This window comes from Laccaria bicolor, genomic scaffold, assembly GCF_000143565.1.
Source record: "Laccaria bicolor S238N-H82 LACBIscaffold_7 genomic scaffold, whole genome shotgun sequence".
Classification (NCBI taxonomy): Eukaryota; Fungi; Basidiomycota; class Agaricomycetes; order Agaricales; family Hydnangiaceae; genus Laccaria; species Laccaria bicolor.
The window spans coordinates 1,127,821-1,150,311 of NW_001889878.1; the positions used below are offsets into that span (position 1 = coordinate 1,127,821).

Below are 22,491 nucleotides of genomic sequence, written 5' to 3' on the forward strand. Positions count from 1 at the left end.
TCTAATCGTTCCTTGCAGGAATGGCAGAATGTCTGAATAACCTCGTCTACCACCAGCATGGCAACACGGATGAAAACTACAGCACCTCTTTCAACCCGCGCTCCACCTCCTTGGAGATCCGCACCCCAGAAGAGCTCGCAGCCGTAAACGAGTTCCTCCTCACCCTCGGCCGCGATGTTTCTGATGGTCGGCATCAGCCGGTGCCCAGTCCAAACCTCCCCACAGACGCTTTCGACGCTGCCAACTTGAGTCAATTTGGTCTCGCCGGGATGCCTGGCCTACCGGTCTCACTTGACTCATGACGCTTCTGTTTACACAGCCTCTCCAGAGTTCAAGTTCCTCGACAGCTTTGAACACTCTTCCTATGTTGACATGTAAGGGCTCCTGACCTCCCCTCTGGACCAGTTCCTCGCCTCTCCTCTGGCCGATTTCCTCGCCTCGCCTCTCCTCACGTCGGCGACAGCCCCCGCCAAAAATAAATAGACAACTCCGGTGCACAACCCAACCTTCAACCAATGTTTACGTCCCCCAATGGCTTTTTATTATGCGCTACGACCCCAGTGACTAGCAAGAACCCAGTAGCTCGCGCAAATCACAGTCATGTCGTACTTAGTTGCTTTGATGTATTTATTCTCCATAATTATTTTAAGGGTCTCTCATAGTACCTAAGCATACTGAATAGAGGTGATGGGGTACATTACAACCCAACCGCCAAGGCCGACCATCCGACGCCGTTGTCATCTAATACACACGTTTGAACGGAGGCACAGGCTTGCACTCGGCCTCATCGAGCGTCGTGTCGATAACTTTGCGGTACTTCAGCTCGACGTCGGGAGAGTTGACATCGTGCTGGAATGAAAGGGTATGTTTCATCCAGTTCTCATCGTCACGCTGTTTTGGTTAGAAAGAGACATGAGTTGGCAATCTACACGGAAGTGAACGGAGAACGCACGTCTGGGAAATCTTCACGAGCATGAGCACCACGAGACTCTTTACGGGCAGCAGCAGAGGTGATAGTCTGGATGGCGCACTGGAGGATATTGCGCAGTTCAAGCGTCTCCACGAGATCCCTACATCATATCCCACCCCAATCAGAACTCGACACAAACGGTTCAAGGGGACAATGCTCACGAGTTCCAAATCATGCTCCTGTCCTTGATACCGACATTATCGAAGTTTTTATAGATGGAGCGAACCTTCTCGACACCTTCGTCCAGAGTTTTTTGGGTCCTGAAGACAGCAGCGTCCGTTTGCATGGCCTTCTGCATGTCAAGACGGATCTTGGCAGTTGGCTCTGGGCCGTCAGAACGCCTAATGAAACCGTTCGTTAGCTACATCTCAAGAAGCTCACAACAAAAGCATACCTAATCTTGTCCAGGAACTCGATGCTCTCAATGCCAGCCTCGTCAGGGATCGTCTTGTGCGGCTTGCCAGGTGTCAGTGTGTCTCGGATATGGTGGGCGACAGCACGGCCGAACACGACGATATCCAACAGTGAGTTTGCACCAAGACGGTTGGCACCATGCACGGACACACAAGCGGCTTCTCCGGCAGCGTACAAACCAGGGACGATCTTGTCATTGCCACCCTTGTCAACGGTAAGAACCTCGCCGGTATATTTGGTAGGGATACCACCCACTGAGAGAAAAGACCCATCAGAGACGAGTCCATTCATCGAGAGAAAGATCCATACTGTTGTAGTGCACAGTGGGCAAAACCGGGATAGGCCCCTTGGTGACGTCGACACCAGAGAAGATGGCGGCAGTTTCAGAGATTCCGGGCAGCCGCTCGTGGAGGACTTCAGCAGGAAGGTGGCTCAGCTGTAAGTAAATATGATCCTTTTCAGGACCAACACCACGACCTTCGCGGATTTCAATTGTCATGGAACGGGAAACGACATCACGCGAAGCGAGATCTTTCGCAGTAGGCGCGTATCGTTCCATGAATCGTTCACCCTCAGAGTTCAGGAGATACCCTCCTTCACCACGAGAACCTAAAACGAGAACGTCAGCCAAACGCGCTTGTTGATGGCGTGTAAGAAAACTTACCTTCTGTGATAAGGCACCCGGCACCATAGATACCCGTGGGATGGAACTGGACAAATTCCAGATCCTGAAGGGGAAGTCCGGCACGAACGACCATCGCATTTCCATCTCCAGAGCAAGTGTGGGCGCTCGTGCAGCTAAAGTACGCTCGCCCATAACCACCCGTCGCCAAGACGGTCTTGTGTGAGCGGAAACGATGGAGTGTGCCGTCTTCCATGTTCAGAGCAATGACACCTACGCACTCGCCGTCTTGCATGATCAAGTCGAGGGCAAAGTACTCGATGAAGAAATTGGTGTTGTGACGCAGAGATTGGCCGTAGAGCGTGTGCAGGAGGGCGTGGCCAGTACGGTCAGCGGCGGCTGCGCAACGGTAGGCCTGGCCTCCCTTTCCGTATTTCAAGGATTGACCACCAAAGGCGCGTTGGTAGATTTTGCCCTCAGGTGTACGCGAGAAAGGCACGCCGTAGTGTTCAAGCTGCACGGGTAAAATCTAATCAATTGAGGGTCTTGGAAAGTAATGACCGGATGCAAACCTCAATGACAGTGTGGGGAGCTTCTCTACACATGTAATGGATCGCGTCTTGGTCACCAAGCCAGTCGGATCCTTTGACCTACAGCATGGAGAATCGTCAGACGACCAGGTTTAGCAGGTGGTATGTGGTATGGCGCCCACAGTATCATACATATGCCATCGCCAATCATCTTCAGTCATGTTCTAGACAACGCAAATTAGATGAAATACTTGCAGAAATGGATAGTACATACCCCGAGAGCAGCATTGATACCACCCTACATATACATAGGCTTAACAACAGGGGGGAGCCAGGAAAGGTGGTTCAAACGCACCTGAGCAGCGACGGTGTGACTCCTGGTGGGGAACAACTTGGTGATACAAGCCGTTTTGAAACCAGCTTCAGCTAAACCAAAGGCAGCGCGTAACCCAGCACCACCAGCGCCTCTAAAGTTTTTGACTCATGAATGGCAAGACTCGGAATGCAGATTGAAGACAAACACGACAACCGCATCGAACTCGTGTTCAATTAATGGGTACTTTCCCGATGACCATGACTGTGGTGGAAAGGTGAGAAGAAGCGTGTATCGGCTGAAGCGCGTTTCCCACCTTGACTTCCTCGGCCTTGGCAGGGTTAGTGGCGACAAGCTTTGCGACTGAGGGGGAGTCGTGGAAGGCTCGTGAAGAGCGAGGCAAAACTCTCGGAAGAGCTTTCCTGAGCATGAAGGACGTCAAGGAAGAGGAAGGAAATAGACAAGAATTAGATCTAGACTCTCAATATTCCGACCGTTCCGACCAACAAATCACGGTCGCGTGATTTACTGGTTCACCTACCTTATCTCTAATAATCTCCCGTAGGCATCGGTTATGACGATGGTGATGATATGTAGCCGACCTCCTACACGCAGACTTCGAACTTAGCCCGCTCACGGGTAATCTGCTTTCTAGCCGTTATTCTATATGTGTCGTTGACTACTCATTCATGTCCATTCATCCCCTCCGGGACTGCAGCATGATTGCCCCAGTGGGCCGGCACCGACAAGTTGGTACGACGTGAATCGTTTTGGGCTTCAGGATAGGCACTTCAGAAACCAGCAGCAGCAGCAGCACCGTTTCACCGCCAACACAGAGGGTGCTTGACGAAGTTGGTTTCGTGATGCTTGGTTCGTTCATGTCGTTGACCCGTCGAGGTGGTAAGAAACACCGACTACAAAGTATATCAAAGCTAGATCTACAAAAAAAATGAGCAAATGTTCATGCACTTGACTCCAATGAACTCACCAACAGATATACACGCCAAAATCAAACAATCACTGCGTCCGTTTCGCCTCCCTCCCCCTCCTCTCCTCCTCCCACCTCTTCCTCCACCTCACCCACTCACTCTCCCGCCCTGCATCCGGCCACACTGCCCACCCATCCCGTATCTCCAACCACGTCGACACCGGATTACTCAACAACCAAATCTTCGTTCGCCCCAAATACGAAGACGGCCAACACCGTGGAACAAGCTCTGATACAACGTACAGCGCCAAACCAAGGAAAGAACCGATACTCAGCCCCCAGATGATTTGGCGCGCGTTGTGGTATCCAAGATAATACCTGCCACACGAGAAGTCAGCATATTGTACGTGTGGCAAGTAATGAAGCGTACCGTGAATACGCAACGAGCCCAGCCCAAGCTAACACCCCAGTATAAACCACCACACGCCACAGGCCATCTAACAGGGGATACCCCGCAGACGAAAACCTATGCCTGACATAAAGATGGCAAATCAAGAAAGTAGCAAAATAAGCCATATATTGGCTATGAGACGACGGGAACCCATATCCGTTTCCTATACTTCCTAAACGTGAAAAAAAAAAAAACGAATCAGCAAAGCCATCTTTCTATAGTGAGGAAGAAGTAAAATACCAATAGGCCTTTCCTCCTTGATAATCCGCTTAATAACCCAATTCAACAGCTCACAAGCAACTTGGCCAATCCACATCGTGATGATGAGAAACTCCCTTGTCTGCACTGCCAGCGCCGCGTACGATGCCTATGTCACATTATCTTTTTCTCAGTTCACTATCCTTAAGAGTGTGGAGGCCCGAGAAATTTGAGTCTGACCATGAGTAAAATCGGGCTCAGCGTAATCAGCGCGAGTGCCAACGAAAAGAGCGATGTATCATCATCTGTTTCTGGTGCAGTCAATTCCATTTCTGCGTTCCTTTTTCGGTGTCTGGGGAGACTCACATAAGACGTGCGTGAGGTCTAATGACGCTCGTGGTCCTTCGAGCCTCATGTCGTTCAAAGGGAGTAGTATAGATAGTGATGGTGGTTGTTCGTCGTACGATTGTCAGTCAAATCGTTCAGTGTGTCATTCGGAGAGCGGGCCGAACTCGGTGAGGTCCCCGAGCCCTCCTCAAGTTGGCTGTCCTTGATCACAGCCTCAAGTCTACTCTACCCCCAGATGTAACGGCGCTTCGCATTCTCTCGCGCTTGTCTTGCACCTTCAGCGATAAACCACATGCCCTTCTTAGCCCATGCCTCATATTCTACCTTCAAAGACAATCTTATGTATGACGTTGGTGGGGACTTGAACGTCCACTTCGCGATGTCTGCAGAATCTACAGGTTGGTCCGAAATTTCAATGTTTCAATAATGTTACTAAATGAATTGTCCAGAGCGCATTGCAACACAATTACTGGGGAAAAGGAGAGAGCGTGATCCAGAGAAAAGTGATGAGGGAGTAAATGGGCCTAGAAAGAGACATAGAGAAGTTCGGGATGAAACTTCGGACGGCCTGATGGTTCGCTTCTTGTCATGAATCACTCCCCTTGACGAAGTTCTTTTCCGTTTCATAGATTGTACATCCAAAGGATATAGACTTGCATGGACAACTAACGAGTGGTCGCAATTATCGCACACACTCGGCATTCCACAGAGGGCGCGTTGTGGCGGTCAAGGTTTTCGATGGGCCTCGCGCCAAGCAGGTAAAAAAAATTTCATTCCACTCGGAGATCTATCAATCGTAACTCTTGCAGAGTTGGAAGCTCAATCTTACTTTAGCCAAAAACCTTCTGTGAATATCATCCACGTTCTTTCGTATCTTCTAATGACTCGCTCAAAACCCAGCCATTCCAATGTTCCAAAAACTATTGGGATTTCTGGCGAAAACATATGGGGAAGTCCATTCATCGTTTTTCAGGGAAGTGAGTTTCTAGCATTCTCTCCAACACATTAAACTCATGGGGATATCAGTATCTGACAGAAAAATGAACTCGTTGTTAGCTAAAACGTTGCGTACCGATCTGAATAAAAGTGTTCAGCTATCGATGAAAACGGTTAGTTATTTTGTTGGTGATGGTGATGTGGTTTAATCATGCGAATGGCACCAGGTCAAAGGGCTCGCGGTATTGACGGCTTTGTCTCAGCTATGGTTTGTCTGAAATACGTCTTCTAGGCAGGACTGAGTTACGTGGAATCTCAGAACCTTCTATCGAAGGGCATAGTTAGCCATCTGAAATGGGAGGTGAGTTTATAAGGTTAGCCTTTCGCATTGAGAAGACTCTTATTTTCGAGGATCAGAACTTCGACATTTTTGCTGGTGACTGCGATCAGCCAGTTCTTTCAGTTCACTTACCTGATACCACTGCTCATGGACTCCATCCGGCTCCATCTTTTTACCATTCAGAAGACCACCGTGGTGGCATCGAGATATTGAACGGGGTCTGCCAGAAAGTTCGTACTCGTTCTATGGTAGACAGACCTATCCATCGCTGAGACAAATCTTCTTCTTCCACTCCAGTTGTTTTCGGAGGTCAACTCGATCCTTTATGGTACCACATTCATTTCCAAGTCTTCAACGGCTGCTAAAAGTCAATGACAGACGATTCTCCAGAGAGGAAACTCGACGCCGACGACGTAGTCGAAAATTACTCAAGGGTGGCTCAAACCAATTGGGAAGGCCACTCAAACGTCGCCGGGGACGTTCCGAGCTCGACGGAAGTACGAACCTCCCATAAAACTCCTCGGCGCGAGGTGCGGTGGAAACTTGAAAAGAGTGCAAACAATCGAAGCCTCGAGTCTATAGCGCGCCGTTTCGAGGACTACTTGGCCCGCGTTTCGGAATCCTCAGCAGATTCTCCCCTACGTCGTATTACAGCGTCACCTCATAAACTGGTTTCCCATTGTTGTCCTGGGTATCTTCGCGAGGAGATAACCCTCACAGCAGATGTGTCAAGAAGCGTTGTTGTTGCTCACCAATACCCCAGTCAAAGCGAGATTTGCATAATATGTGGCCAGCTTGTTCAATATCCACCCGGTATACCCTTCTCGAATGCAGACAGCCAGATGCAAGATCCAGCCATGCCCGCCACTGTCATACCACACCAACATCTACACACCCAACAACGCCCAACCAATCTTGATGCGGAGCAAATCTGGCAGGGCTTTGAGATGATTTCTACCGAACCGCTAGGACCCGATCTTTCCGGAAGGAACTCTATCGGAAACGGCAACCACCTAAGTAATGGGCTGGTTCAGTACCACGGAGGATATCTCCCTAGAACAGTGCACCACGCTTCCGAACTCGACGCGCACTACTGGAAGAATATGTTGATAGAACTTGGTTTCGGGGACAATGCGAAACCAATGCCGTAGTAGCCACCGTTGATACTAGCGATACGCGCACAATGCAACAATACGTGCACCACCCCACCAACATCATCCGCCCGCCCAACATCAGAATCAGTACCACGGGGAATATCTCCCTGGAACAGTACACCACGCTTCCGAACTCGACGCGCACTACTGGAAGAATATGCTTATAGAACTTGGTTTCGGGGACAATGACGTAGTAACCACCGTTGGTACTAGAGATACGCGCACAATGCAACAATACGTGGACCACCCTCACCAACATCATGCGCCCGCCCAACATCAGAATCAGTACCACGGGGGATATCCCCCTGGAACAGTACACCACGCTTCCGAACTCGACGCGCACTACTGGAAGAATATGCTTATAGAACTTGGTTTCGGGGACAATGACGTAGTAACCACCGTTGGTACTAGAGATACGCGCACAATGCAACAATACGTGGACCACCCTCACCAACATCATGCGCCCGCCCAACATCGGAGTCAGTACCACGGGGGATATCCCCCTGGAACAGTGCACCACGCTTCCGACCTCGACGCACACTACTGGAAGAATATGTTAGTATAGAACTTGGTTTCGGGGACAATGGCAAAACCAATGCTGTAGTAACCACCGTTGGTACAAGCGATACACGCACAATGCAACAATATGTGGAACACCCTCACCAACATCATTCGCCTGCCCAACATCAGAATCAGAATCACCAGAGCAATCCACATCACCACATGCCACATCCTGCTTCACACCCAACTACGGCCACTGAATTCTTTATCCTGCCCAAACCAGGCTCAGGCTGGCCTCCATTTTTTCAACTATCCAATGTATCCTACGGCAGCTCTATCATCCATTAAATTACTGACCTCCAGAGGTCTGACTGGTGATCTACATTCCTGTTTGGATATCCTATCAGCATCGTCGCAGCACGCATTGTACTTATGCCTTCCTGTTACCAAGTGATAATCTCCCAAAATTTGCTTTTCTACCGAACCACTTCCTGTTTGGATTTTGAGATGACTTCCACCGAACGGCGCCGATCAGAGCCTTGGGAGAGCAGGCCGAACCCGGCCGAGAAATAGAATTTCCCGACGTGCTACGGGGTAGAGTAAGTAAAGTACACAGTCAATCGTTCGAAATACAGCTGTCCAATATGTACTTTGTACATTTCGTTCGAGAGGAGAAAACCATGTCCAGTTCCAGTTCCAGTTCCAAGTCCAACGAGAGAAAGAAAAGTTCAAACGAGCTAATACTTAGTTCTGATCCTCAACCAAACTACCAGCAGCCTTGAGGTCAGCTTGCACCATCTCATGAACGAGAGAGTCAAAGTCCACTTTCCGCTTCCATCCGAGAACGCGCTCTGCTTTTGCCGGGTTGCCGAGCAAGAGCCTGGAAGAATGGAAGGAAATATGAGCAGGCTGCTTTCATCCATGCCACACGAAACAAAAAAAAAGACATACTCGACTTCGGCGGGACGGAAATATCTAGAGTCGACTTTAACGACGCTCTTCCCCGTCTTGACGTCGATCGCGTGTTCCTCCTCTCCCGTTCCTTCCCACCTGATGACATGATTTAGAAAAAGTTATCATCTTCAGGTTGAAATAGACGCACTTGAGCTCAATCCCCACTTCAGTGAACGATTTCTCCACAAATTCACGGACGGGGTGAGTCTCTCCCGTGGCGAGAACAAAGTCCTCAGGGGCGGGCTGCTGCAGCATCAACCACATCCCCTCTACATAATCACGAGCTGCCCAAAGTCTGTGTGAAAACTCATCAACCAAGTCAAAGTGATCAACGCACCATGGCCCCAATCACGACGCGCATCCAAGTTCCCCAAATACAAACACGCCTGCTTCCCCAGCGAAATATCCGCAGCAGCCCTCGTAATCTTCCTCGTCACAAACGTCCGTCCCCTCCTCGGACTCTCATGATTGAACAAAATCCCATTACACGCATACATCCCATATGCCTCTCTATAATTCACCACAATCCAATAAGCGTACAATTTCGCACAGCCATATGGAGAGCGGGGGTAGAAAGGCGTCGTTTCGCTCTGAGGCGTCTCCACGACCTTGCCGTACAGCTCTGACGTCGAAGCTTGATAAAACCGAACATGTTTCTCCAACCCGCATGTACGGATAGCGTCGAGGAGGCGGAGGGTGCCTAGCCCGTCGACGTCCCCTGTGTATTCTGCCATCTCGAAAGAGACTTTAACGTGTGATTGCGCACCGAGATTGTAGATCTCCGTAGGCTGGACCTGGGCGATGATGTACACGAGGTTGGTGCTATCGCTTAGGTCACCATAATGGAGCTTGAACTTTATCGGACCTATCGTGTGCGGTGTGGGCGCGCATATATATAAGGGGAAAAGGGGGGCTACGTACGTTCATGCTGGTCTTCGTATAGGTGGTGCAGCCGCCCAGTGTTAAAGCTCGAAGAACGACGGATGATGCCGTGCACCTCGTACCCCTTGTCCAGCAGAAACTCAGTCCTGAACAACAACCCGTTCACGTCAGATTGATCAGGCGTCGCTTTATCTAGGCGCCTACTCACAGATACGACCCGTCCTGCCCAGTAATGCCTACGAAACAACCAAAGCCCATCAGTCAGACGACGTCGTGCACACGAGGTAGATGAATAGATTGAGTAGTACAGACCAGAGATGAGCGCGACTTTGCGCTTTTGGAACTCCTCAGGGGTCGGGAGGTTGGCTCTTGAGAGTGTGCCTACGATATCGGCGATGGACATGATGAGTGTAAAGGACAACAAAGGGAGTTGGGTGTCAATCCGTCGATAACCAAATAGAAGGCAGAGTTTGTCCAGCCAGGAACATAACGCAGCTCCAGATCGCAGCTTGACCTATATTTGGCTTTCGGCCCCAATCCGGCCCCTATAATTAATTGAGAACTCCGGATGTTTCGCACTTCAACTCATTGCTTGTTCCACCTTCAACGTTCCTTCAATGGCTCCTGTCAAACGCCAGGCTCCTCATCGCGACAAGTCGCCGGCAGTGGCGCAGTGGATTCCAAAGCCATTCAACCTGCTCGAGGGTAACCCATTCGAATACTCGCAACATGACATCTCTTCTGTATCAGGAACGGAAGCCTTTGAAACAAGTATTCAGACACGCGATGGAGGTCGCTGTGTCGTTTGTGGTTGCTCTGAACGACGGGCCTTGGATTACTGCCACATCGTCCCGACGTCAGAAACTGACACTGTGCGTTATGAATCACTGTTTTACCATATCAGAACTGATCATGGTACAGTGGGACGAGATGAGAGACACTGGTTTCGTGCCTCGAACAGCAAAAAGTGTGGAGCATGAGCCACGAAACGGTATTCAGCTGTGTGCTAGCCACCAAGCACTATTCAATGCACATTGCTACTATATACGTTGGATGCCTGAGGTATTTTTTTCTAGTCTCTCAAGCCACACCCCCGAGTCTGACCCAATTGTAGCAAAGACAATTTATTTTTATCAACCATTGCCAATCCGGGAATGAAGAAGTCTATCATGGAAAAGCAATAAACCTAGACGCAAGTGACGACCGAGTGCCATTTCATGGTGCATTTCTTTTTCATGAAATGCGAGTGCGTGGCTACTGGCCACTGCGTGAGGATCGAGCTGTCCCTTTACCTATCCGTTCGGTTGATTGCCTTACTACTGATGTCCATGGTGGTAAGTCTGGTGGGCATGGGCGTAGCCGTGGCGGTCTCGTTCGTGGCAGCAAACCCATTCGTCGTCCCCGCGCTCCCGGGCCAATCCCTGATGTTAATGCATCGGGAAAGGTCTTCATCCCAACCAACCCATTCGCAAATCCTGCTGCACTCGAAGCACTGAAAAAATCTTTTGCGGAACAACCCAACTGGAAAGCATCAGTTAGGGAGGGTACAACTCCGAGTCAGTGGGAAGGTAATGCAGATGAGAATGCCGCCAAGTGGCGGAAACTTAAACACATTGAAACATAAATACTACTGACTTCTTGAACTTGTTTCATTTGTCGTTCATATTCTTATATCTCATTGTTGTGCGTGGTCTTCAACTTTTCTTGTAGTACAAGCAAGTGCATAGCGTGGCGCTGTGGTGAGAGTGGATGAACATGTTTGGCGCGGAACTGCCGAATGGGATGTTGCCGTGAAAGTGGGCAAGTCAATGGTGGAGTCAGGAACGGCAGGGATGGCTTCTTTGACTCCCTCTAGACTTGAATCGTTTATGCTGAGCGCCATAAACACCGCCTTGCCCAAGGAAGGATTCGCAGAGAAGTCAATGTGGGTAGGGCTCATTTCTAAGGCCACCGTATTGCCCCTCGCTGGAGAATCCTGTGGAGGAGGGGCTCGATACAGTCTGGAAAGAGGGTCTAGGTTCGAATGCTTTCTGCCCGGACGATGAACGAGGGAGATATTTGGAGCGCAAGCTGAAAAGACTGTACCCCATGCAGCGTGTTGTTGGTTGGAAATCTCATGTCTTTGCCCATTGTAGGGCCGCGTGGTCGGTGATGAGTGTGAATTGGGGTTGTGAAGAACCATCCAAAGATTTGAGTATACTTGTGCAGGACAGTTGGAGAGGCGGGTGAGGGCAACACGGTCGGGAGTACGCCCGTCCTGCATGAATTCTAGGATGAATTTTGCAGGAAGATCACATTTTCCACCGTCTGGGGCCTTGTGCACAATTTATGTATAGTTCGCACTTTATAATGGTGGGGTTCAATCGGACGTTTTCCTGATGTAACGTTTTGACGTCGCGATGTTAAGGAACAGGGAGCGAGTAATGAGAAACGTGATGGAGGGAGCATGTAGTCATGGGCGACGAGTGAAAGGACAGGAGAATCACTTGACGCCGACTCGGAAGACGACGACGTGACCGTTGCCGGTTGACTCTACGATGCGTTAATGCAGCTCGTTACGACCCATAATATTGGACCGGCATCCCATCGGCTAGTACTGATGTTAACGAAAGTTCAAGGCCTTCTTTCACAAGGCAATCTAATTCTTCTTGTATGTCCGGACCCATGACAAGGCTATACAGGGTAATCACAGCCACTGATTGAATCTGGGATACAGTCGCTCGGTTTGAGTCCACTTCGGCCGGTCGCAAAGCGCACTGTCGGAACCTGTACACAAGCATATCGCGGAACAAATGCATGTGTTCGTCCAATGTACTAGAGCCATAGTACGCGAAGCTACGCAGATTCGGAAGAAGAATATCTGCATGGGGTGGATAGAGTTGTTGAAGGAGCCTTGCTGTGAGTAGCTGAACGTCTGGATCCTCATCAAATTCGAGGATTAATTCCTTTGTAGATGGGATACAACCCAAAACCTGGAACAATTCATCATCGGAAGTAATTTCACCTGTAAGAGTGACCTTTTCCAAGAGATGCGAGGAGCAAAATGACATCATGATTGTAGGCAAGATGGCCGTTGGCGATGAAGAAGAATTGCAGAGGTAGACCTCACGAAGGGAAGGTAGCTCGACTGACTCCAACATCTGAGTTATCCCAACCCCATTTGAAATAATGTTGAGGCTGAGATACTCCAGACATTCCAACACGAGGGGCCGCACAAACACGTCTTGCTGTTGACCCTGGATGGATGACCCACCACAGGTGAGTGTGCAGCGAACGATATTAGGCACCTTTTGAAGAAATTCACGAACTTCATGCAGCCAAATATCATGCGAAATGAATTCCTTTAATTGGTGCCACGGAGCCAGGACATTGACCAGGCGGATATTGTTGATACGAAGTGTTGAGAGCTGTGAGGCCACTGAGAATAGATTAAACGGTCGTTCTCCTGACTCAAAATTAACGGTAGCGGCGGTGAGAAGAGGAAGGGAATCTCTAGCCGTGGGGATGGCATTATAACAACTTTTGCTGTCGGGAAGGAAGAACTCAATTTCTTTCCACTGCGTTGATACTGACGCTAACAGGGTCAAGATTTCTTTCAGAGAGGGCCTTCCCTTCCAGTCTTTACTCTGACCCGACACAAGACAAAAGGAGAGGGGACACCCCGCAGTTCTGGACAGCCAGTCCCGGAGAAGAATGGATTTAGCCTTGCAGTCATTTTGTGTTAGTTGGAGGTATATGTTCGTCCAAAACACGGGAGACGACCAAACAAAATCCCTCCAACCTCGGCAAATTTTACCTAGAAAAAAAGGATTCCCCTCCCCATAAGGTAGCCGGCTCAACGCATTGCAGAATATCTCAGTCTGGATCTCCGCTGGAAGTTGATCGATTGGGGATAGAGCATTCAGTTGTGATTCTAATCGTCGATGTTGCTGTTCTTGTTCAAGCAAAAAAGCCTGCTTTTGTGCTATTTGGGCCCGCGTGTCCTCCATTTCTGATTCTAACGCTGCAACTTGTCGGAGTAAAGCGTACCGAGCGGACTCATGCTCAGAATGATGGCAACCATGTTCTGGCATACTTCTGGCATCTCTTCAATTCTTTTTCATCAATCTTGGACGAGGCATACATACTCACCTTGATATGTAACTGCCTCAAGGGTTGATGAGAATAGGTGAGATGGGTGGTTGATGGGTGGATATGATCAGGAGCGCTTTGCGCATGTTTGTAACTTTGTTATGTATTCAAGGTTCGAGCAACTTGAAGTTCAACTCGCTGCGAAAATCTACTCCTCACTTAGCCTACCATTTGGCTGGTATTTTTGATGGTGAATCTCTTGTCAAATAATCTACTTTTCTACCCACTGACCAAGCAAAAATGAATGAGAATATGTCCTTACTAGTTCGTGTAAGGCAAGTGTAACTTAGCGCAAACACCACAATATTCGTTCGTTGAAATATAAGATATAAGACTTGAAATCTTGAGACTTGAGAAAGCCCTGTAGGTGTCACTGTAGTTGGGCTCGCCAGATAGTAGGCAGAGTTTGTTGAGGATTCCAGGCAGGAAACATAGCACCAGAGCACATATATATCAGCACCTGAATGCTGTTCCGCTTCATCGGCCTGTTGAGGTGGGTTTTTGTTTGAGGGTGGTGATAAGTTTCGAGGATGCAGTTTTGGTTCTAACCCATCTGTTGTAGAAAACTTGGGTGTGTTTCACCGCACACACGGTCTGGTACATGCCCTGGACCAATCTGGAAATGGGAGTCGTGACCGTTCCTCACTCAATATTTGGAACAACTCCAGTTGGTCATAGAAGTTACATGATGACTTCCCCTGATATATTCCAAGTTCTAGTGGCATTGTGCATCGATTTCTGACCCTCAGCTTCTATCACTTTGGATATTAAGGTGGCTATGAAATCAGTGGAGATGGCAACAACGCGGTCGGCGCGGTGTTTCCCAGGTCTAAGGACAAGAAGAAAGGGAGAAATACGGCCTTCCAGGGGTAGTACATTGGTTCCATTGATGGCATTTTCCAGCGCGCCGACTGTAACAGACTGAGCATAACTTTTTAGTCGACTCTCCCAAGTCAATATATGTCCAGCCTGTGAGTATACTATCCAGGCTGAAGGCCCAAAGTTTGCAAAGGCATTGGCCAAGACACGTTCTGGATGTACATGCTGCTGCAATTGTCGCCTATATGGCACAAATGTAAAGAACATTGAAAATCCGAATGAGTTGATAGGCCTACCCAGATAAGATGTCTTTCAATGACCATGGCTTCATGATGTATTGTGTGCATGTCGTTGTATTCGATGGTCGCCTAAAATGACTGCCACGCGGAGAGGCGGCCTCGAGTATGAAGAGACAAAGCATTCGTAGATAGTCGGGAACTTCCTCAAGATGTCGTCCCGTTTTCACGAGACACCATGTTGTGAGTGGAAGATGTGGAAGGTCATTCGCTCGAATTTTCCGTGCCCGGTCGACCCGATATTCAAAGGTCTTTCCTTCACTGAAGAAGTAGAATCCACTGGGCTCATTCATAAACAATGTGGGGAGCCCCGCTTCTAGTCGAAGGCGGAGCACCACAGATAAAAATGTTGTTTTTCCTTTAAGGGATCAAACCAGTGAGCCGAGATGATGTTGGAAACCAACGTACATACCAATCCCTGCGTGGCCGTGCAAAGTAAATATTTTGGAGAGCTGACGGCTGTCGGGCCTCCTTGTGTGCGTCCAGAACGGATTCCCATCTGCGAGAAAACCAGAGTTTGTCTGTTGGCTTGAGTATGCGCCACGCTCGAAGAACTCCAACACTGCGTTCAGAGCAAGTTCGTATTCAGGTAGGACCAACACTTCGGACAATGGAATGCCCGTCAAAGCTTTCAGCCAGGGTACCTCCATGAAAGTGCATGGCTCTAGTTCTACATCGCACTTGTCATCGTCACGGGGAATATCACATGTATCATAGGCGATGAAATCGCCCCCGCTTGCAGAGAGGATCGCCAGGGCGTGGTTCTCCTCAAAGGGCCCTACTGCTAGGTCGAGTAAGTCAGCATGAGGTGCTGGCAAGATGCAAAAATGTAACTAACCCACTATGGGGCGAAGGTGGTCGTGCTCTTGTGAGGGGGGTACGTTTAGAAAAAAAAATTGATGGAATGGCATATAGGGGACTCACTGGGAAGGCGCACAATCAGGCTTAACTGTGAACGGGGAGGCTCGAAAGGCCAGTACTCTGAAACAAGACGCTCCTCCAGGAGCTGGTACTTCTCCGATTCCTCCAGCAATTGCCCAGGGTATGACACCTACCAACACATGAATGCCAACAAATCATGTAGTCAGTGAGGAACTTCACCACGCCGAGTATTACCCCTTCCACTCCTGCTCGCGATAGGTCTGGCCTAATAGTTGCTAACAGGTCTTTCTTAAACAAACCCACGCTCAAGCTGAACATTGTGACGACTTGAGTTGTTCGGTTTCCCTCGCCCTCCACGACAGCTTGCAAAGCGAGACGTGGACCACCCCAAAATTTGACCTGAAGTGAGTTCTCCTTCAAGTTCGGGATAACTTCCGCGAGTTCTGTAAATGGTTCAAGCTTACGCCAACGCTCCCCCGATAATGTGTCATCTGAATGGTCCACCTGTTGAAGGGTGAGCATAATCCAAATGATATAATTGATGTGGCACACATATAATAAATCAAGGTCGAGATAAGTTTGAGGAACGAGGCATCCCCTTGCACTCAAAGTTTCCCAAATGACTTCTTGAAGGTCTATTCCCGATGTGTGGATGCCCGCTTGAACTGGGAAGGGCTCACTACCTTCCAGGACTGCTGAGAAAGTCACCAAGGGATGACCGTAAATTGTCACGAAGATGCTGATAACGTTTTTTGGAGGTTGGCATGACCAATAGCGGCCAAGGCGCGCCATACTAGCAAGCTGGTAAGAGGAATCAGGGACTCCGAGTCCTGACAAGCTTATGCAGTGGCAGAATTCCACTGGTATACCATAGAGCCTAACGCCATACGAAGACTTGAGAATTCTGACCTTCAGATCATCTACATTCATCTTAGCGTCTGCAGGTACCGAGAACACCTGTGTGAGTTCATTGCCTTCAACGAAATAGCACAGTTCCCGAAGATCAGTCATCAGGCGAGGGTGGAAGAACTGGGGAGAAACAGGTCTCGGTCAGGATGGCGACGATTCACCTTTCACGTGACGTCGCACTGCGATTCTTCATGGTTGAAGTCATACATGGGATTATGCCCAAGTTCCGAGTTCTCGATACGGTCCAAGACTTGCTCATATGCCGAGACATCGTCGAAAGGTGGTACTGGATGAGCGACATTGAAACAGTTAGTAGCTGTAGTGTTGGTGAAGAGGAAAACTATCTCACGCTTGCCGTTTGACTTGATCGAAGATGTGTATGTTCGACTTGTGTTCGACGCGAGGTAGCCACCAAAAGATGGTAAGGACGACAGGCTCGTGACTCCCATCTCCCTTTGTCCTAGCAAGCAAAGCCCCCGCCTTGGGTCCGTTTCAGTCACAGCACCGGAACTTGGGTTTATGAAGTATGATTGTTATGCCAGTAAACAACCAGTAAATAGAGGGCCCGGGGCAGAGTGTTTGGTTCTGAGTTGATTCTGTAGTCGGTTTTGGGACGGCATTCAGAAAGAACCAGACCAGAACCGGGAAGTCTGTAGTTCGTGGAGGCTTAGAGCTTCTGTGCAACGACTACCATTGTTTCGTATGGGTATTCAAAGATGCCAAGCTTCTCGTCAAGCCATATGTTCTCTCCGTCGTCCAATATGCGCCTAAAGTCTTGCTGCACCTCCGCCTTCACAGCCGGGGGGCAAAACTGTGATGTAGCTTTTTCTAAATGCTCGGTCGATAACGGTATTGGTAGTTCCTTCCAGATTATACGACCAAGTTTGCTCATGAGGCGTCCGAAATGCCTCTTGGTAAGAGACCAAGACGAAATTGAGGGGTGCCTTCTTCGTGACGTTCGAGCCTCTCGCGGACTTGCGCTACCCACGCTGCTTGATCCCAACGGTGGATGCCTACCTGTACTACTTGTGATGTCCTCCAGATTTTCGGTTTGAGTATGCGGTCGAACTCGGCGGCTGCAAGTTCGTAGTCGGGGCACCAGTGGAAGGCCTAGCCAGCGTCCTTAGTTCAGCGAGATCTTAAGGGACTGAAAGCACGACAGACCTGTGCAACGACTGTGAGATCTGCCACTCTCGATTCCCGTGGCGTCAAAAGTGCCTTGGTTTATGCTTATGCGTTCATCGTTCACGACTTTCGAGAACATGCTTCTCGTGCCTTCACTAGGTTCTATGGCTCGAATCTCTTTGACAGGGGAATCCCATTCAGGTTGAGCCAGAAGGGCTCTGGTGAAGATGCCAGTTCCAACGCCAATTCTTCGACTAGGGTTGATAGAAAAAATCAAATCATCGTCAAGGCATTGAAGGAACGGGCTACTCCACGATATTCATGGCGTGCGACGCGCGAATGAAAGACGATGCCGGTGCTTGGTAAGAAGGGCGGATACTTTCATGAGATCAGCAACGAAGGAAGAGTATCAGCATTGTCGTGCTTACCGGTCATACAACTCATTGGTTCCTGTTCCACAGCCCGACTTTGCGGTGTCATGGAAGTGATTCGACATGGAGAGATGATGACGTTGCCAGTAGAGCAATTCGAGGTTGGCGCAGCGGCTGCTTTAGAAAAGCTTGAAGTAGGCGAATTTCTGGCTGCACCTAGTCATAAGCTGGCGAGGTGTCTATAGTAATTTGAAAAGTTATCTACGTGATCGAGGAGTCAACAATTTGCTCACCGGCAGTTCGCCATCCGGTGGTCGGCCCGCCGTACCGTGCACACGGACGATGCGTCGATGAGCAAGGAGTTGGCGAGGAGGGGCTCTTCAGATACTAACATGCATCTGCCTGTTTACGGCGCTAGCCTCCAGAGTTCATGGCTATTAGAAATTCGGCGAAGTTAACGGTACAAAGGCTGCTTGGGCATCACTAAGTGCGATTCACCACATCACTAAGTGCGATTTACCACATCACAAAACTTGATAAGAGAATTTTTCCAGATCGACGTAGTCAATATACACAAGCGGGTGTATCAACCCCTTGACCATGAGTACATCATTTGCAGACCCGCCCACGATACCCTTCTCATACGGGGTCGCAATAAGAGGCAGCATTTTCTCCTCACCACCGATGACGTTGTTGGCCCATGTCAAGATGTCCGACGAGCGTAGCTCGCTCAAAGGCTTCACCTCGCCCGTTGAAGAAGAACATTCACTGTATCCAAAAAATCCAAAGTCAGCATCCCCAGTAACCCAAGACCTGTCCAGACTATCTGAGTCAGTCGAAGACTGAAGTCCAGCTTCGGAGCCTTGACATGTACCAGGCGTCGTCTCTTCCAAATCCAGACGAGAAGAAGACTGGAATGTTGGCCTAGCTTGCATGGGATCGGCCTGTTGATGGTCCTTGTCATGAGCAGAGGGCCGCAATGCCTCGAAAGTATCAGATCGGTTAGATATGGGAACCGGTAAGGCATTGCATGGATTATTGACAGATGTGTTGAATTGATCCTCGTAGCTCCGAGTCGGGAGAGGATCCCAATACCATAAGCTTACAATTTCTTGTCCCATCGTAACAAGGTCGCTGTGATATTTACTTGAGGATACTATTGAAGTCAACCGAGGGAGGCTGTGGAGGAGGGAGAACGGGATGGATAGCAACGTTTTGATAGGGGGAATTTGGTTACTGGAGTACGGCTCAATGCCAGGACAGTCATCTGCCGTATAGATGTGCATCGGATACGTTTGCACATCTCCGAATGCGCATACTATGGGAGCACAATGCCAACGGTGCAAATTTTCCCTACATCCCTGGCATGATGGTCGTAATGAAAATGACGACAGGAGAATCTACATGTCACTCACCCCAAACACTTCGTCATATGTCGGTCTTCCAGGATCCGCGAGACCAGCCTTAATCTCATTCAACCGATACGTCTTGAGATCTCGTTCATACGCAAGGGTTTTAGCGATGATGTCCTCATGCAAGAAAAGCGTCCATAAAGTTTTAGGAAAGTCCATGCCGTTATATACGTCGATTCTGACTTTGACGAACATCAGCGTTGATCAATTATGAATGAAGCGGAGCGTACGGGGCACCATATTTTCCGGCACCTCAGCTGAATGTGCGGGGTGCCTGTCTTCACGAAGGTGGCGGTCCAACATCTCCTTGAGCTACTGTCGTTAGAGTTGATGGATAAGATAGCTCTGTAGCACTCACTCTGCAGCCGGGGTTTATGGCCGGGTTCAGCATGTGAGCCCATTGAAGTGCATGTCTTGAGTGTGTAATAATGCAAGTGTCTTCATAATAATGTTCCATCAACGCACAGACATCCAAAGGAGGGTTGTCGTCGGTGTGCGGTGGCATGGTGATGGGCGATATTTGAGACACGGAATATCGTGAGACACGAAGGCTGAAAAGTTGTCGACGTCTTCCATAGGAGAATCAGGTTTGTCTCGTTTTAGGGTAAGAAGGTCGACTATAAGAAAGAGCCAAGCACGGTATGTATTTGGCGAAAATTGGCCAAGGCGTCTGCCACCATCTGGGTTCAAATGCATCAAGAGCCAAACAGTACTTGAGCAGTACCCGCATCACGATTCAGAGGTTCCCATTGCTTTCTGTACGTTACTAATTTACAAACTGGACTATCATCGGCTTGTTGGAACTTGATACTCATAGTATCAAATAGAACCACGCAACAACTCATCCTCCTTGAAAGTTTTCACGACCTAAAAAAAGACGAAATATGAGATTCGGCACATCCACAACTAACTCATCCAAACCTTTGCGAAGAATTCGTCATCTGCCAAAACGCGGACCCCAGTAGAGGCAAGGGCTTTGGAGACATCAAGGCAGGCATTGTGCGATGTAATGGTTGCTGCGGACTCAGCGAAAGCGCTCGTATGGTTTCCACCGTTCTTGACAGTTGGGATTGCTATGAAAACAAGGTCATTTAACTTGTTAGGTGTCTTGGCATAGAAATCGTAGCGTACCAAATCCGGGGTGTAACGCAGGGAGTGCTATAGAATGAGTTCGTCAGACGGGGAACCGTACACTGATAACCATTACAGACCATAAGTAACATTTCCCTGGGTTATTCTAAGCAACTACGCAATCTTAAAGGAGGCAAAATAGACATACGAAGTCGGTTGACGCGCTTTTGATACCCCACTCATAGTCGATGGAGCCATACTTGTTGAGAATGACATTTGCGACTTCGTCTCCTGAGTAAGTGCGTAGTATTGTTAACAATGTAGAGAAGGAATTCAGCAACGAGCTTACCAAGGGCCTTATTCTGCCTCAAATCAAAAGTGGCGCCCAAGTACTCGATGGAGACTTCACAGCCTGTGGCAAGACCAGCGGCTCTGCAAGACTAACATTAGCTCAGAGAACACTAGTATTACTTCGGGTGCCTACTCGAAGCATGGGGTCACACGCTTGAGTGTCTCTTGCATCTCTTCACGCGTAGGTGCACGGACGTAGCAGCTGAAGAATCAACTGTTGAATTAGCTCTTCGTGTTGATTAGATCTTCAAGACCGACATGAATTTTGCATAGTCAGGAATGACTGGAAACATGAATTAGTTGACCAAGGAATAAACGATGAGATGATGCAATTACTATTTGCAACCCAGTCTTTGCCTTCAAAGATACCATGAACGCGATGTGTAGGCTTCAACTGCTGACGTAGAGCCGAGATGTTGTTATAACCGAGGACGGCGGCATCAAGTGCATTCTTCCCCTCCCAAGGTGAAAGCGCCGCATGAGCGCTAGAATAGGATCAGAATGGAGCTCGATTGCAGAAATAGTATACGTGCGTATGTCCACGATATTCAACGATCAACCGCTGAAGAGCAAGGCAGCTGGAGAGGCTGACCGAGCCGACGGGGCCAGGTGCAGGGTGACACCTGCTCAAATGAATCAATTCAAGAATGAAGAAATGCTAGCTTCGTTGCACACATTAAACAGGCATCCATCCCCTTATATGCACCTTTTTCAAGGAGAATCACCTTACCGGAGCCACCTTCTTCAGCTGTCGGCGAACACGTTCGGTTGAGCAAAGGCAGATGAGTAGGTAGGCCTGTCTCCTACCAGGTGTTCCTAAAAGTACAATCTTCCCGGGAATGTCGTGCTTCTCGAGTGCGGCTCTAATGGCTAACGCAACTGCAACACCTGGAAAGCGGCAAATGTTTGCAAGAAATAACGTCGAGTAAATTTAGGGGAAGCTACCTGAAATTCCAATGAGATTATGGCCGCATGCATGACCGATACCTTCCAATGCATCCATCTAAATAGATAGGTTAAGACTGGTTCAAAGTCTCCCCAGAAAAGCTAGCATACCTCAGAGTTGATGCCAATCGTTCTCCCTCCCGATCCATGCGCAAATGTAGCCTGCCATGCGGTTGGGAGATGGAACTGCTTCGTCACCTCCCATCCATGCTTGGTCATGAACTCAGTGTAAGCGTCGTGAGCATGACTGTGGAAGGTTCTTGAGTACGGCAAGGGGACCTGATTATCGACTCAGACGTACTACTCTTCAAATCGGAGTTCAGGATGCGCTGACGAGGGGGATATCATCTAGATTAGATCGCTTGTATCGCTTTGAGCACTCACCATGAATATCAAGGCTAAGAGCCCTCAATTCTGCATCCAGATCCTTGATTGTAGACTCAATCGTCTCGAGAACATCGGGCCTATAAATATCGCTGGAGCCCGGACGGCGAGGTTTTGGCTGAGCATTGTCGTCAGGTCGCCACACTTCGTTGACAGAAAAGTTATCGTTGGTGTGGTCGCAGATGCACATAGTGGTCCGGGTGAGAGGCCACGCGCTTATGAGCAAGCATTTATAACGGATCTTCTGCTGTAAT

The 22,491-nt window shown here is 49.1% G+C and overlaps 12 protein-coding genes across 12 annotated transcripts; 3 read left to right on the plus strand and 9 right to left on the minus strand.

Moving 5' to 3' along the window:
- Window positions 1-20: 20 nt before the first annotated feature.
- On the plus strand, window positions 21-302 carry LACBIDRAFT_317311 (uncharacterized protein; the record flags this gene model as incomplete). The annotated part of the gene is made up of 1 exon (XM_001878828.1): window positions 21-302. One exon carries the CDS (start codon window positions 21-23, stop codon window positions 300-302), a length of 282 nt encoding a protein of 93 aa, XP_001878863.1.
- Window positions 303-741: 439 nt separating this feature from the next.
- LACBIDRAFT_247971 (uncharacterized protein) lies at window positions 742-3,279 on the minus strand (the record flags this gene model as incomplete). The annotated part of the gene is made up of 12 exons (XM_001879046.1): window positions 742-891; window positions 953-1,070; window positions 1,132-1,311; window positions 1,365-1,638; window positions 1,694-1,993; window positions 2,049-2,520; window positions 2,579-2,656; window positions 2,719-2,760; window positions 2,811-2,834; window positions 2,892-3,003; window positions 3,058-3,113; window positions 3,166-3,279. 12 exons carry the CDS (start codon window positions 3,277-3,279, stop codon window positions 742-744), a joined length of 1,920 nt encoding a protein of 639 aa, XP_001879081.1.
- A 587-nt stretch (window positions 3,280-3,866) lies between these two features.
- LACBIDRAFT_317313 (uncharacterized protein) lies at window positions 3,867-4,756 on the minus strand (the record flags this gene model as incomplete). Its single annotated transcript, XM_001879047.1, has 4 exons — window positions 3,867-4,155; window positions 4,208-4,391; window positions 4,469-4,595; window positions 4,667-4,756. 4 exons carry the CDS (start codon window positions 4,754-4,756, stop codon window positions 3,867-3,869), a joined length of 690 nt encoding a protein of 229 aa, XP_001879082.1.
- A 397-nt stretch (window positions 4,757-5,153) lies between these two features.
- On the plus strand, window positions 5,154-6,322 carry LACBIDRAFT_317314 (uncharacterized protein; the record flags this gene model as incomplete). The annotated part of the gene is made up of 9 exons (XM_001878829.1): window positions 5,154-5,172; window positions 5,224-5,348; window positions 5,404-5,532; window positions 5,584-5,621; window positions 5,675-5,751; window positions 5,801-5,883; window positions 5,938-5,952; window positions 6,003-6,071; window positions 6,128-6,322. The coding sequence occupies 9 exons, from the start codon at window positions 5,154-5,156 to the stop codon at window positions 6,320-6,322; spliced, it is 750 nt and encodes a 249-aa protein (XP_001878864.1).
- Window positions 6,323-6,686: 364 nt separating this feature from the next.
- On the minus strand, window positions 6,687-8,127 carry LACBIDRAFT_317315 (uncharacterized protein). The gene is made up of 2 exons (XM_001879048.1): window positions 8,063-8,127; window positions 6,687-7,063 (listed from the first exon to the last, which is right to left on the minus strand). Exons 1-2 carry the CDS (start codon window positions 8,113-8,115, stop codon window positions 6,850-6,852), a joined length of 267 nt encoding a protein of 88 aa, XP_001879083.1. The 5' UTR covers window positions 8,116-8,127; the 3' UTR covers window positions 6,687-6,849.
- A 120-nt stretch (window positions 8,128-8,247) lies between these two features.
- On the minus strand, window positions 8,248-9,799 carry LACBIDRAFT_183999 (uncharacterized protein; the record flags this gene model as incomplete). The annotated part of the gene is made up of 6 exons (XM_001879049.1): window positions 8,248-8,585; window positions 8,657-8,755; window positions 8,808-8,943; window positions 8,997-9,524; window positions 9,581-9,687; window positions 9,750-9,799. 6 exons carry the CDS (start codon window positions 9,797-9,799, stop codon window positions 8,450-8,452), a joined length of 1,056 nt encoding a protein of 351 aa, XP_001879084.1. The 3' UTR covers window positions 8,248-8,449.
- Window positions 9,800-10,158: 359 nt separating this feature from the next.
- LACBIDRAFT_325432 (uncharacterized protein) lies at window positions 10,159-10,699 on the plus strand (the record flags this gene model as incomplete). Its single annotated transcript, XM_001878830.1, has 3 exons — window positions 10,159-10,413; window positions 10,463-10,542; window positions 10,618-10,699. 3 exons carry the CDS (start codon window positions 10,159-10,161, stop codon window positions 10,697-10,699), a joined length of 417 nt encoding a protein of 138 aa, XP_001878865.1.
- Window positions 10,700-11,216: 517 nt separating this feature from the next.
- On the minus strand, window positions 11,217-13,256 carry LACBIDRAFT_325433 (uncharacterized protein; the record flags this gene model as incomplete). The annotated part of the gene is made up of 4 exons (XM_001879050.1): window positions 11,217-11,855; window positions 11,885-12,073; window positions 12,118-13,098; window positions 13,167-13,256. The coding sequence occupies 4 exons, from the start codon at window positions 13,254-13,256 to the stop codon at window positions 11,217-11,219; spliced, it is 1,899 nt and encodes a 632-aa protein (XP_001879085.1).
- A 1,097-nt stretch (window positions 13,257-14,353) lies between these two features.
- LACBIDRAFT_317318 (uncharacterized protein) lies at window positions 14,354-16,680 on the minus strand (the record flags this gene model as incomplete). The annotated part of the gene is made up of 7 exons (XM_001879051.1): window positions 14,354-14,732; window positions 14,788-15,145; window positions 15,200-15,571; window positions 15,626-15,652; window positions 15,712-15,838; window positions 15,889-16,173; window positions 16,273-16,680. The coding sequence occupies 7 exons, from the start codon at window positions 16,678-16,680 to the stop codon at window positions 14,354-14,356; spliced, it is 1,956 nt and encodes a 651-aa protein (XP_001879086.1).
- Window positions 16,681-17,466: 786 nt separating this feature from the next.
- On the minus strand, window positions 17,467-18,199 carry LACBIDRAFT_317319 (uncharacterized protein; the record flags this gene model as incomplete). The annotated part of the gene is made up of 4 exons (XM_001879052.1): window positions 17,467-17,654; window positions 17,743-17,957; window positions 18,013-18,081; window positions 18,132-18,199. The coding sequence occupies 4 exons, from the start codon at window positions 18,197-18,199 to the stop codon at window positions 17,467-17,469; spliced, it is 540 nt and encodes a 179-aa protein (XP_001879087.1).
- A 399-nt stretch (window positions 18,200-18,598) lies between these two features.
- Window positions 18,599-19,789, minus strand: LACBIDRAFT_317320 (uncharacterized protein; the record flags this gene model as incomplete). Its single annotated transcript, XM_001879053.1, has 3 exons — window positions 18,599-19,435; window positions 19,490-19,668; window positions 19,717-19,789. 3 exons carry the CDS (start codon window positions 19,787-19,789, stop codon window positions 18,599-18,601), a joined length of 1,089 nt encoding a protein of 362 aa, XP_001879088.1.
- A 516-nt stretch (window positions 19,790-20,305) lies between these two features.
- Window positions 20,306-22,427, minus strand: LACBIDRAFT_317321 (uncharacterized protein; the record flags this gene model as incomplete). Its single annotated transcript, XM_001879054.1, has 16 exons — window positions 20,306-20,353; window positions 20,408-20,559; window positions 20,618-20,644; window positions 20,698-20,713; window positions 20,766-20,848; window positions 20,907-20,989; window positions 21,042-21,110; window positions 21,167-21,191; window positions 21,245-21,393; window positions 21,442-21,531; window positions 21,584-21,656; window positions 21,716-21,796; window positions 21,854-21,911; window positions 21,965-22,100; window positions 22,155-22,182; window positions 22,238-22,427. The coding sequence occupies 16 exons, from the start codon at window positions 22,425-22,427 to the stop codon at window positions 20,306-20,308; spliced, it is 1,308 nt and encodes a 435-aa protein (XP_001879089.1).
- Window positions 22,428-22,491: the final 64 nt, after the last annotated feature.